Raw genomic sequence first — 14,813 nt, 5'->3', positions numbered from 1 at the left:
TATGTTAATTTATGGAGGTTGTTATGCCATTATTGGAATATTAATGTGGAAATGAGTTCCACCTTTTTTTTTTCTTTTTTTTTTCTTTTTTTTTTTTTTTTTTTGAGAATCCACCCTGTAATGTTTTATTAAATTAAGAAGAGGGCTTGTCAGCCAATACAAAAGTGTTGATATCTGAAGGAACATACTCCATCCAAACGGTTAAATTAGAACAAAAGCTAGCTTTCTTTGCTAAAGCATCAGGTACAGAATTTCCCTTCCTATAGGAATGAGAGAAACTAAAACTCCTCAAGGAGTGTACATAGAATAAAGTATCCTTAAAGAGATGACCATAAGCAGATTGAAACATATCACCTTTTTGAAGGGAGTTGATAACTATTTCCGAGTCTCCTTCCAATATGGAATCTTGAAGACCTACTTTGTGGACAAAAATGGCAACCCCCCTTGCTGCAAGTAGTTCCAAGTAGGTGACTGAAGGTGGTTGTGGAATTTTTTCAGAGAATGCTGTAATGATTTCCCCTGCATGGTCTTGTATCACCACACCTAAGCTTGCCTTTCCCGTGTCTGTGAACATGGCACCATCAAAATTTGTTTTGAAGCTATGCAGGTCTGGAGGTATCCACTTTGCTTCTTTTGCACGTGCTTGCTGCCTTGGGAACGTGCTGACTGGTTGCTGATGGAGTGACAGGAACCTCTTTGGCTCCAAGACAACATGGATTAGAGGGAGTACTTCCTCTTTTAGTGCCTTGACCAAAGGAACCATGCAATGGTGGTGAAGAGCTCCAATTGATGGGGTTTATCAAGAATCAGTTCCACCAAATTTTGGAAGGATCCCTTGGATTTTTTTGGCGATCAACCCAGTTGAAATCTACATCCCATACATGATGGAAAGAAGCGCAATCCCAGAGAGCATGGAGGACAGATTCGGCCTGATTTTTGAAGAGTAGACATGAGCTTTCTGCAATGATTTTTCTCCATGATAAATTCTCCTTTGTGGGCAATGCATTTGAGCAAGCTTTCCATAAGAAGTGCTTAATTTTTCCTGATACATCAACCTTCCACATTTTTTTCCAAAACCCATGAGTCTTGTTAGAATTTGAAGGTGAAGCCACTTCTTTATTTTCTTCGGCGCACAGCTAGTGATACCCCGTGCTTACTAAATAGGAACCGTCCCTACTTCTTGGCCAATACATGTGATTAGGTTGTTTGGTGAGTCCTAGTGGAATAGACTTGATTTGCTTGGCTTCAAAAGGCAAGAAAGTGCTGTCAATAATGTAAGAGTTCCAACCATTCGTGAGTATATCAACTAAGGTTGAAACAGTTGTTGAGTTAAGTGTAGGTGAAGGGGGTGACACCACACGGCCTTGTGTCTCTCTAGGTAGCTAGTTTGCTCCATAGATCTTGATTTGAGAACCATCTCCCGCTCTCCATTTGGCACCCATTAAAATGAGTTTCCTAGCATATAAAATACTTCTCCAAGCGAATGAACCAGATTTCACCTTTGCCTCAAATACACTACAATTTAGAAAATATTTGGCTTTGAACACCTTGTAGAAAAGAGAAGTTGTATCATGCACTAACCTCCACACTTGTTTGGCTAACATAACTTCGTTGAATTTGTAAAGATCTTTGAACCCCATGCCTCCATCGTCCTTTCGCTTACATAAGGTCTCCCAATTTTTCTAGTGAATTTTTCTTCGGTCATCCCTTTGCTCCCACCAAAATTTACGTATCATCATTTCAATGTTTCTACAAAGACCAACCGGCAAGCGAAAGCAACTTATTACAAAGGTGGGGATTGTTTGTACTATTGCTTTGAGGAGAACTTCTTTACAGTCTTGTGACAACATTTTCTCTTTCCATCCTTGGATTTTTCCCCACACCCTTTCCTTGATGAAATTCAGATTGACACTTCTATTTTTACCCACCACTGCTGGAAGGCTTAAATATTTTTCATATTCCTTAATCTCTGGAACCCCAAGGAAAATTTTTATATCATTTTTCACCATCATGGATACAGTTTTGCTGAAGAAAAGAGTCGGCTTTTCCTTGTTGATACGTTATCGTGAAGCTTTCTCATATAAGTCCAAAATTTCTTGTATAGCTTGAATATCACTTATCTAAGCACGACAAAATAGCAGGCTATCATCAGCAAAAAATAAATGATAGATTTTTGGACCATACTGGCAAAGGGAATACCCCCCAATTTTGTCTTCATTCACAACTTGTTGGATGAGAGCATTTAGGCCTTCTGAGCACAACATAAAGAGATACGGTGACAAAGGGTCACCTTCTCTGAGGCCTCTTGAAGGGACAATATTACCTTTCGGTTCACCGTTCACTCTGATGGAATAGGTAACAGTGCTGATACATTCAGAAAGCAGATTTACCCATCTTCCATTGAAACCCATCTTTTCCATCAGTTGTAGGAGAAAAGTCCATTCTACTCTATCGAAAGCCTTGCTCATGTTGAGTTTGAGCACCATAGAGCCAATTTTCCCTTATTTCTTTGTTTTCATGCGGTGCAGTGTCTTAAAAGCAACTAATATATTATATGAAATAGCTTTGTTAGATTGAAAAGCACTTTGAGTTTCAGATATAATATCAGGTAATATGGCTTTTAAGCGATTTTCTAAGACCTTTGAAATAAGTTTATACACAATATTACACAACGCTATGGGCCGAAATTCAGTTACATGTTCAGGACTTTTCACTTTTGGAATAAGAGTGAGATAGGTGTGGTTTATACCTGCTAGAATGTGGGCCGAATTGAGGCATGAGAGAACTGCGGCGGCTACATTGCTTCCAATATCCTTCCAATAGTGTTGGAAAAAAATTGGGGGCATCTCATCAAGACCTGGGGCTTTTAGTGGAGCCATTTGAGATATAGTTGTGTCTACCTCTGCCCTTGAAAACTCTCAGCCAAGGAGGGTGTTCATCTCTTCGGTAACAGTCCATAGAACATGCTGCAATATTGATTCAGTGTCACATGGAGTTACCATGGTGAATAAACCTGTATAATACTCCACCAAGAGGGCGGCTACATTGTCATCCCCAATGCACATCTCCCCATTTGCATTTCGAAGACCATGGATATTATTGGCGGCGAAATCTATGAGAAGTTCTACTGTGAAAGTAACTAGTATTTCTGTCCCCGGATTTGATCTAATGAGATTGAGACTTTTGGTGCCAAAGTTTTTCCTCCGCCACCAACAACCCATTTATTTCATGTTTCAGTTGTTGTACCTCGACAAGATTGTTTACCTGAGCCGCCACACTCTCTACTTATTTCAATTGTCTTTTCTTCTTTGCTGTCTATCTTGTAATATTACCAAAATTCTGCTTACACCATCGTTGCAAACTTGATTGGCATTTGCTAATTTTCCAGCAACATTAATCATAGGAAAGGTCCCAAAATTCTGACTCCATGCCGTGTGGATTGTTTCATGATAGCCTTTATCATCCAACCATACTTGTTCAAATCTCCAAGGGCGTTGCTTTCTTCTTGGAATGCCCATTGGATGGATTATGATGGGTTTATGGTCTGAGGTACCGCACTCAAGAGTGAGCACCTTTGATGTCGGAAATAGATTCAGCTATTCTTGGGTTGCCACGGCCCTGTTAAGCCACTCCCATATTGTATTGCCATTCGGATAATTTTTGTACCAAGTGAACTTATTTCGCACATATCCCATGTCGATGATCCCACACTCATCAAGAACATCTCTAAACTCCTACATCTGCCCATTTGGTCGTGGTCTGCCACTAACTTTTTCATGAGATTTTAGAATCTCATTAAAGTCACCAGCACATATCCAAGGAAGGGAAGACTTATGACGGAGCCATCGCAATTTATTCCATGATTCCATGTGATTCCGGGTCTTCGGGAAGCCATAAAAACCTGTAAACCTCCAATTGTTTTCCTCCATTTGTTGATAATGGCATCAATATAATTCAGCGAGGAATTTTCCACCGATAGTTCAACATCTTTTTTCTAAAACAAAGCTAGTCACCTCTTGTGACTCCAGAAACTCCAAAAGTATCTCCAAATCCCATTTTATTTCATAATTCGATTAGCCTAGCTTCATCTAGCCATGTTTCGGCTAAGAATATGACTGCAAGATCTTGTGCCCGGACTAAGTCACCGAGTTCCTGAATTGTCTGTAGGTTCCCAAGCCTACAACAATTCCAACAAAGTAGACTCATTGTTCATGGTGGGGCTGAGGTACAGTCATCGCCAATCAAAATTCTAAATCATGGGAAAGCACTCTTTTTTTGCTTGGTTGTTCAAGAGCATCTTCTAGTGAGAGGGTACGTTTGTAAGGGAGGGTGTTGTTCTGGGCAGAGTTTGGGTCTTGTGGTGATCGTGGGATTCTTTTCCAGGTTCTTGGAGTGTTATCAAGGGCGCACAGATTTGCAATAGAGTTTGGGTGAGAGGTGTGGTGTTACACGTGATCACTTTAGTTCAATGGTTGTATAGGAGGGGTAGGGTACGATATTGAAGAGTCCAAGTTTGAGTCAAATTCTGTTGCCCTAGCCTCCACGACATTTACTCCTTGATTAATGTGTGCTTTGCTATCAAACTTCTTTATTTCCTGATCAATATCAAGTAACGTATCGATAAAGGATTTCCCCAATTAGTTGATAGTAGTAACTCCTTGTAACATATCATCATTAATGCTGATTGTGGACTCTGTTTGCCTTGTGACCTGGTTCTGAGTCGCTGGAGATGAGTCCGTTGGGTTTTCAATCGCCGGATGTTCATGATTGTTTGCTTTCAGGCCTTTCTCTTTTTTCAGCGCTTAATACTATCTCGTGACTTTGATCACAGTTTTCTGAGGCATGACGAAAGGGGAAGCTCTAATCCATGGACCATATTCCCGGTCTTCATGAGACAAGGTGCCCTTACTTTCAATCCATTTGTCACAATCTTTATCTACATGGTCGAGGCAACCACACCAGTAACAGATAATTGGTAATCTTTCATATTTGAAGTTTACCCAACCTATTTCACCATTCTCTAGGGATATTTTCCAACCACGACACAAAGGGATAGTAACATCCAGTTTAGTTTTTACTCGGAAGTAATGCCCACCCTCCATCTCAGAAAGCTTTGTATCCTTGCACACTTCTCCAACTACATTGTAGAGATCCTTGGTGACTCCCCTGTTTAAAAAGGGCAATGGAATATCGTGTACTTGGACCTACATTGTAACTTTATTGAACTTGAGTTCGCTAATAGGGGTAGCACTATCATAGCGACATAGGACAACCAAGTGCTTATCAAAGCTCCATGGTTGGAGTGAGAGTATCTTTTCTGCCTCTTCTTTGTTATCAAAAGCGAAGAGGAGGATGTGATTTCCTGTTGTCTGAACCTGAAAACCATTTTTTGAGCGCCATAATGGATTAAAGGTCTGAATGATTGCTTCTGTATTGAGTGCTCGCTTGGTGAAGAACTTAGCAGCCAACATTGTTTCTCTAAATGATCTTTCTCTAGTCAATTGCAAAGTACCATCCTCTCTTTCATTCAGGGACAGTTTACTCTAGTGTTTCATTATCCCTTCCATAGGTTGAAGACACTTGTGTTTCCTAGACCCCAAAGAAAAAACCCCACAAAGCCCTTTGATAAACAGTGTTTATCCAGGGACAGACAACCTTACTTAAAGGGACAACAAATTCTACAGGGAAAGAGAAGTTTCGGTGTATCCAAAACTTTTCTTGTCAGAGAGAAACTTAGTGACTTAAGATCGTAACCATCCTAGCTTAATCTAAGTGTATATGTGTGTGAAAGCTCCATTTTGAAGTCTTGAACCCCGGCTCTTAACCCCCACACCCCACAAACACTAATACTTGTTGAGTGTCCATAAGGGTGTGCGGTGGTGAGTTCCACTTTTAATAGCAAGTCTTTGCTATTAGATTAATTTCTTTTAATGTTAAATATCATACAACATATTATAGTATTATTTTTTTTAAAGAAAATTTTAATCTATGATATCCGCTTTTGATAAGAGCTCTTTATCTTATCATTAGACCAATATACCAATTGGTTTTTGGTGTTGGAGGGATCGAAACTCAAATCTCTTATTCGATGATGAAAGATTTTACCAGTTAAGTTAACTGAAACTCACAATTATAATATTACCTAATAGAAAAAATTCTTCCGATAAACCAAGCGTGTGCCTTACACATGCTACCAACACTAGTTTTGTTTGAAACTTATTAATTGTTGTAATGGGTTTGGATTTTTCTAAAATGTGGGGAGGATCACTTTCTTAAGTGATTTATTGTAACCTTTTTATAGTTTGTTCAATAAAATTTCTACCGTTCACTTCAAAAAAAAAAAAAAAATTGCATGTTAAGTCCAACTTGTTGATAGAGCTGCTTTATCAAACCATTAATTTGGCATGTGAAGTTTTGAAGGAATAGGTCCATTAAAGTCAAAGACAGACTTCATCCCTCGCTTGGCTTCCTTTGTACAAATGGAGAAATTTTTAATCGCCAATTAAAGAAAAAGTTACTTTTAGTTGGTGCATCAATACATGAATTTTGACATTTTAACAAATGAAAAGTTACCCACAAATACAATTAGCTGTACGTTTTGCAGAAAGTTTCAAATAAAGAGAGATTCTGAATTTCAGATCAGACCCCAATGCTTCTAATCTAAACAATTACTACAACAAACTAGTCGGCTCAGGTTAATATAAATGATATATAAATGATATGAGTGTGGCATTATTATTTCTTCCTACTCACATCATATGCTTTGCTGAACTTACCATGTGGGATGTGGTAGAGGTAGAGGCAACTTGGAACAAACAATTAATTATAATGTAAACCTAAAAACAACACATTTTTTTTGCTTTTAAAGCTACTTTGGTGCCGGTCCAAAAAGACTAATTAATTAATAATTAAATGGATTAAATTGAAACTTTATGAAATAATTGAAAATTTCAAAGATTTTATGCATGTTTTGTCCTAGATCTGCAGTTGAGTTGTATATAACAACAGATCTCATCTCAAAGACAGACTACAACACCAACCTGACAGCTAGGAAGCCTCGTGCTAAACTGACATTTTTATTAATTTGAAAAATGGTAGAAGAAGAAAGCAACAGCAGTACAGTAGTACTGCATCTGCAAGAAGGAGAAGAGTGTAATGTGATGCATCACCTTTGAGAAGTTCTAGGACCAAGACCAACCCACCCTCGTATCAAAAAAAAAAAAGACCAACCCACCCTCCATACACAGTACCATTGACTAGATAAAAATAGAGTTTGCCACGTTTTGGTGGATGTGGCATGCACCAGATTATTCCACTTCTAATTATGGTACGTGCAACCCATACCACTTTAGATAACATTTGTTTTGGCTGAATGCTGCTGGTTTACACTTCAAAGCTTGGATTTCACTGGACTTTCATTTTTTGTTTTTTTAGTAACACACTGGACATTTGTTTATTCTTAAATACCTGTCTACCTTTTTAACAAATAACAACTAAAATGTCCACATTTTACACACACAAAAATACAACTCTATTTAGTCCAAAAAAAAACAAATTGATATCCCCAAAATTATGCACCTATTGATAAATCCTTTTGAAATTATCTGAAATATACAAAATTTTAAAAGTAAAAATAGTATGGTTATATGTACTTTTCTCTATCTTGTTATACAGTTTAATTTTGAACTTTAAAAGGCCAAAAAGAAGAGAGAGTACACATCAATTTGTTCCCTTGTTACACTCATGACCAAAAATATATATATCAAATTCATATTATTTGATTTTTCCTGGATTTTGAATTGATTCCCCAAAATATGCATAAACTTCATTACGATGAACAATATTAATGGGTCATGGGAAACATTAAGATGATGTGAATCCAAGGGGTTGGTCTATAGAGGACCGGACCCTAAATCAAAGACCATATATAATCTTGATTTAGTAATTTGGAACTTGGGCAACTTATGGATTTCTTCATTATTTCGTCCATTGGTTTGGAGATCCCTTCTTCTCAATTGATCAGTCACTATAGTCACCCTTAAAAGTAGTGTCTAATACCTTCATCCACATAAATATCTATTATGCCAAAAAGCCATTGGACCTATCCGATTCATTTGCAGATCCTACTATTGCCCAAATGTGCCTCCTTAGTTAATTTGAGTGGACAATTAGTTGGTCGGTTCACTGTCTGTTTTAAGAGAATTTCCACGAAATATGATTCCACATGCTCTATGAATATGCCTCAGTTCTACTTAATGAAGTATGTAGATTCATATGTTAAGAACCTACCATTTTCATTTCTCATTCTTCTTGCTGTTTATTGGTTTATTGATTTAATCATACTAGTTAACTTCAGTAGACTAAACTGAGATTTTCTTTTTGGTAGTAGTACTAGGATACCCCATCTTATTGTAAGGATTCGTCATTGTTTAGTTACTATCATAGTCCTTGTTGCATTCCATTGTTTTATTTGAAAATTTTATTTACTTTCAAACGTTGTCAATTATTATACTCATTTTTTTTAAATTACTAATAGTCTTTTAACTCATCAATTGATATATGATATTTTTAATGGAGATATTTAAAATTCAAATCATCCTCTCACAATCTATTAAATTATTAAAAAAAAGAGATACGGCATTTGTTAAATGAGTGAGCGTCATTGTGCACTCGTGAAGGAGAATTTTAAACTACATTAGAATATAACAAAAACTAGTAAAAATAAGAACTTCTTAAGTTAAAATGGGCCCAATTCCCTATAATAATAAAAAAAAAAAAATCAAAATTGCATTATAAAATGACCAAAAGTGGCAGTTAAGCGAAGGAGCTAAAACTCGTAGTAAAAAAGTAAGGTTGGGGAGCTGAAACAGAAAGACAAGAGAGTCCTAAAATCCTAATAAAATGCCGCATAAATTTCACACTATAGTAAATGCAAGTGTGAGTGTGAGAGAGAGAGAGAGCAAATAGACTAATAATAATATCCTCAAAGACCCTCGTAATAGAGAGGAGAGAGTCTCTCTGACTCTGGGGTTGAGAGGGAGAGACAACCCAATTACTGACAAGAGAATTTAATATACCCCCAAGCCCAACAACCCGTTCAAGGAGAGTGGACACCACGCCCCCCCAACTACACCCCCAAAAAAATAGTGGGACCCACCTCGTGGGTATTCCCACTTTTTTCAATTGTGGTTAAAATGTCTGACACTGACACTGACTCCCCCCCGCAACGTTGATTGCTAGACACGCACACTATCCAGCGCGTCAACTACAAATCTCTCTCTCAATCTCGGACAACCATAGCGAAACTTACTGATTAATTTAATTAAAAATACAAAAAAAAAAAGGAGTCTACGATCCCCTACTTTCACCTAACTAGAAACTCCCGCCGCCGGATACTGCCACGTCAGAAATAAAAGGCAAATAATCCACGTGGCATTCGATAAAGTTATGATGAGGTGTGTTATGTATACGGCGTGGTCACAGGGGATAAAGACGACCCTAACATTAAAAACAATCAATCGGGTTTTTTAGTTTTACCTCGTTGTTTTGTCGCAATAAACATTAAAATAAAATAAATAAGCATTAAAAAAAAAAAAAAAAAGAGAGCTTAATAAGCAGCAGCAGCTTCTTCTTCTTCTTCTAAACACAACACAGATACAGATACAGATAGTGGAAGAGAGGGTTTTAGAGTGAGAAACTGAAAGAAAGTGGTAGTTGTAGAGAGAGGGAGAGAGAGAATGGAGGATCGGAAGGAGGAAGAAGAGGTGTTAGGGTCGAGCTTGACTATGGAGAAAGTGGCGGCAGCCAAGCAGTTCATAGAAAATCACTACAGAGCTCAGATGAAGAACATTCAAGAGCGCAAAGAGAGGTAAACTTATAATTTATATATGAATATTTTAGCTATTGGTTATGCTATGGCCTTTTCCTTTTTGATTAAGACTGTACGCAGGGTGAAAATGTAGTAGGAAAAGTGAATTAGGCATTCCTTTGAACTATAAGTCTTGCAGTTCTGATTTGGAGCCACTATTTTGGTGGTTCGGCCATCGGACCTCCAACACAAGCGGCTCCATTGGCCGAGCCACCGGTGTTGGTAGTTTACTTAAAATATAAGTTTAAATTAAAAAAAGTATGATCATTAGAGAAATAATAAAAAAATGGAGTATAATGAATATTTTATTGAAATATCTTGTAAAATAAATGAACTGATGTGGGTATTTTGTAAAAGTAAATGTGTAAAATAGAAAAAGTAGGTTTTTAGTGTAAAAATGGATGTGTAAAATACACATACTGATGTGAATGCTCTTAATGGAGATATTTAAAATTCAAATCATCCTCTCACAATCTATTAAATTATTAAAAAAAAGAGATACAGCATTTGTTAAATGAGTGAGCGTCATTGTGCACTCGTGAAGGAGAATTTTAAACTACATTAGAATATAACAAAAACTAGTAAAAATAAGAACTTCTTAAGTTAAAATGGGCCCAATTCCCTATAATAAAAAAAAAAAAAATCAAAATTGCATTATAAAATGACCAAAAGTGGCAGTTAAGCGAAGGATCTAAAACTCGTAGTAAAAAAGTAAGGTTGGGGAGCTGAAACAGAAAGACAAGAGAGTCCTAAAATCCTAATAAAATGCCGCATAAATTTCACACTATAGTAAATGCAAGTGTGAGTGTGAGAGAGAGAGAGAGCAAATAGACTAATAATAATATCCTCAAAGACCCTCGTAATAGGGAGGAGAGAGTCTCTCTGACTCTGGGGTTGAGAGGGAGAGACAACCCAATTACTGACAAGAGAATTTAATATACCCCCAAGCCCAACAACCCGTTCAAGGAGAGTGGACACCACGCCCCCCCAACTACACCCCCAAAAAAATAGTGGGACCCACCTCGTGGGTATTCCCACTTTTTTCAATTGTGGTTAAAATGTCTGACACTGACACTGACTCCCCCCCGCAACGTTGATTGCTAGACACGCACACTATCCAGCGCGTCAACTACAAATCTCTCTCTCAATCTCGGACAACCATAGCGAAACTTACTGATTAATTTAATTAAAAATACAAAAAAAAAAAGGAGTCTACGATCCCCTACTTTCACCTAACTAGAAACTCCCGCCGCCGGATACTGCCACGTCAGAAATAAAAGGCAAATAATCCACGTGGCATTCGATAAAGTTATGATGAGGTGTGTTATGTATACGGCGTGGTCACAGGGGATAAAGACGACCCTAACATTAAAAACAATCAATCGGGTTTTTTAGTTTTACCTCGTTGTTTTGTCGCAATAAACATTAAAATAAAATAAATAAGCATTAAAAAAAAAAAAAAAAAGAGAGCTTAATAAGCAGCAGCAGCTTCTTCTTCTTCTTCTAAACACAACACAGATACAGATACAGATAGTGGAAGAGAGGGTTTTAGAGTGAGAAACTGAAAGAAAGTGGTAGTTGTAGAGAGAGGGAGAGAGAGAATGGAGGATCGGAAGGAGGAAGAAGAGGTGTTAGGGTCGAGCTTGACTATGGAGAAAGTGGCGGCAGCCAAGCAGTTCATAGAAAATCACTACAGAGCTCAGATGAAGAACATTCAAGAGCGCAAAGAGAGGTAAACTTATAATTTATATATGAATATTTTAGCTATTGGTTATGCTATGGCCTTTTCCTTTTTGATTAAGACTGTACGCAGGGTGAAAATGTAGTAGGAAAAGTGAATTAGGCATTCCTTTGAACTATAAGTCTTGCAGTTCTGATTGCATTTTTACTACTAGCTGAAGTAAAACTGAGATTGCTAGGCTTTAGATCTTGTTTCTCAAAATTTTGTTTTCAATTTCTTCGTCTGGTGGCTCTGAAAATGTAGGATGAGTAAAGAATCCAATGCTTGGGGCTTTAGATTTTGGAAACAAGCAGATTCACTCACACAACTGAGACTCAAAGAGGGTGTTTTTTTTTTTTATTTTATTTGACTGTTGAGTTTGCTGCTGCAGTGAGCGAGTGCATCCCCTCTTGTCTTGTTTTGAATCAAACTCTTTAGTGTATGATTATTTGGAATATCAATTTCTAAGAGGGAGCTCTTAAATCTAAACCAGCTGGCTTAGTTTTGTACTTTGTTCTTTCTGTTGTCTTTTGCCTAATACGGTTGAGGAGTCTAATTACTATATGTCAACTAGAGTAGATGGAGAACATCATTCATTAATGAAGTCATGGATTTATCTTAAAGCAAAAATTAAAACTTTCCCAAAAAGTGTCACTCCCAAATCAGAAAGGCCACTCAAGACTGAATCTGAAATTTGCTACTGTCCATTATCTCAGAATCTGCTTCACTTTCCCAAACATTACACTCCATAAATTGGGGAAATATTTACTTGTAATGATTGGGCTTAAATAAATGCGTGTGGATACATTGATTGGCTGAGACAATGGATTAAGAAAATGTGAGCTTATAAAGATTGTAAATTTACCCAAAAATAAAAAAAAAATTAATGCCAATGAGCTGTAGCTCAAATGACACTTTCTTCTCCCACAAGAATGGATGGAGGTTGAAGCTGTGGATTCAAAACCCTCTGGGTGACTGTGTAACTTACCAACCAAAAAAAAGGGAATTTAAAAATAAATAAATAAATAAAGACCAGACAGCTAAGGTTCAATTCTCTGGATTGCTGCAATGTATGTGGCTTGTGATTGAAGTTGTGCATTCATAGAAATTGGTCTCAACTGAAATCGGTTGGAGATAACCTAGCAAAGTAAAAAGAATAAAAATTGGGAAACAAAGTTTCAGTTGGATAAGTAATAACCTGTATTTGTTTTGTTTCCATTGCAGACGATGGGTGTTAGAGAGGAAATTAGCTACCTCAGATGTGCCCGAGGAGGAACAGATCAACCTGATCAAGGATTTAGAGCGAAAAGAGACGGAATTTATGCGACTTAAAAGGCACAAGATATGTGTTGATGATTTTGAGCTTTTAACCATCATTGGGAGGGGGGCCTTTGGTGAGGTCAGGATCATACATAATATCTTACAATTGATATAATTAACCATTTGGGCAACTGCCATTGTGAAACTATCTTCTTTTTTCCTTATGTAAACTTGTTATGAACAGCTATTTAGCATATGTTTTGCTAATACTTTCTCAATCTACAGGTTCGATTGTGTCAGGAGAAGAAATCTGGCAATATTTATGCCATGAAAAAGTTGAAGAAATCTGAAATGGTTAAGAGAGGACAGGTGAGAACATACAAAATTACATTTGCTACAGAACCTACAGCTGATGCTTAACTTAAGGGATTTCTTTTAGTCATCACCTTTTGTTTCCATGTAGTATACTAGTATATAAGTTCCTGTATATTGGAGACCCACACTATGCACTTTTTAGATATTATTTACAGATTTGTACTAATGGTTGATACTCTCAATATTATGAGATGCATCTTCATGGGTTTTATTCTCACTATAACATATCATCTCTATTTTGAATTGCTTTGGCTGTTGCTTAGTTCATTTGTGATTTTTCTTTAAAATGAGAGAGTTCGGCCATTTTCAGTAGTTTATGGTGAATGTAGACTTGAACTAGCATGTGGGAAAGCAGTTCTGTTTATGTTATTTGTCAATTTAAGAAATGTAAGATATGTATATATTTAATATTTTTGTACCTTATGTCAAATTTGTTAAATATGCACTCTCCTTTTCTTTTGGTCATAGGTGGAGCATGTTAGAGCTGAGAGGAACTTGCTGGCAGAAGTAGCCAGCCATTGCATTGTGAAACTTTATTACTCATTTCAGGATGCCGAGTATTTGTATTTGATTATGGAATATCTGCCTGGTGGGGACATGATGACTCTGCTGATGAGGGCAGACACCTTAACAGAAAATGTGGCTAGATTTTACATTGCTCAGAGTGTCCTGGCCATAGAATCTATTCACAAGCACAATTACATTCACAGGTGAGTATCTTACTGTTGATGATGTCATCAAATCAATGTGTTAGATGCTGGAAGTGTGGTAATTTAGGTCGATGTTTTTAATATGCTTTTAACATTTCTCATAAGTTTACCATCACTGTCTTTCCAGAGATATTAAGCCTGACAACCTTCTTCTGGACAAAAATTTTGTTGGGTATAAAATCACCTCTGTATAGGATACAAGGAAGGATGCCCGAGTGGAAAAGAAGCTTTCAGGTTGGAAGCGGCTTTATTTGTCGAAGGGTGGTAGACTCACCTTGCTGAAGAGTACCCTTTCAAGCCTTCCAACATATTACCTTTCCCTTTTTACTATCCCCAAAGCTGTGGCTACTAGATTGGAACGCATTCAAAGGAACTTCTTGTGGGGTTCATCAGTTGAGTGTTTCAAATATCCTTTGGTGGCTTGGGAAAAGGTTTGCTTACCACGTGAGTTGGGTGGTTTAGGAGTTCGAAAGTTGGCGCCGTTTAATCAGGCCCTCTTAGGGAAATGGCTTTGGAGGTATGGCCATGAAACCTCTCATCTATGGCGAAGGGTCATAGCCATGAAATATGGGGAGGGAAAAGGGGGTTGGTGCACTAGAGCTTGTAGTAGGGCCCATGGTTGTGGGTTATGGCGGAGTATTAGTGAAGGGTGGGAAACTTTCGCTAAGTATTTCTCTTTTGTGGTGGGGGATGGATCTCGTACTCTTTTTGGCATGACAAGTGGACTGGGGATGTCACTCTTAAAAGTCTTTATCCTCAGTTATTTTTGTGTTCAGCTAATAAAGAGGCTTGTATTTCTGATGTGTTAAGCCCTTCAGCGGGTGATAATGACAGAGTGTGGAGTTTAAGATTTCAGAGGGCATTCAATGATTGGGAGTTA

The 14,813-nt window shown here is 37.5% G+C and overlaps 1 protein-coding gene across 1 annotated transcript; it reads right to left on the bottom strand.

Moving 5' to 3' along the window:
- Nucleotides 1-133: 133 nt before the first annotated feature.
- LOC136065488 (uncharacterized) lies at nucleotides 134-763 on the bottom strand. The gene has a single exon (XM_065768720.1). It carries the CDS (start codon nucleotides 761-763, stop codon nucleotides 134-136), a length of 630 nt encoding a protein of 209 aa, XP_065624792.1.
- Between the last annotated feature and the right edge of the window lie 14,050 nt (nucleotides 764-14,813).

Source organism: Quercus suber, unplaced genomic scaffold (genome assembly GCF_002906115.3).
Source record: "Quercus suber isolate HL8 unplaced genomic scaffold, Cork oak 2.0 scaffold_990, whole genome shotgun sequence".
NCBI classification, from domain to species: Eukaryota; Viridiplantae; Streptophyta; class Magnoliopsida; order Fagales; family Fagaceae; genus Quercus; species Quercus suber.
Note: the sequence above shows the minus strand (reverse complement) of the source record. Positions and strands in the feature narration are given on the sequence as shown.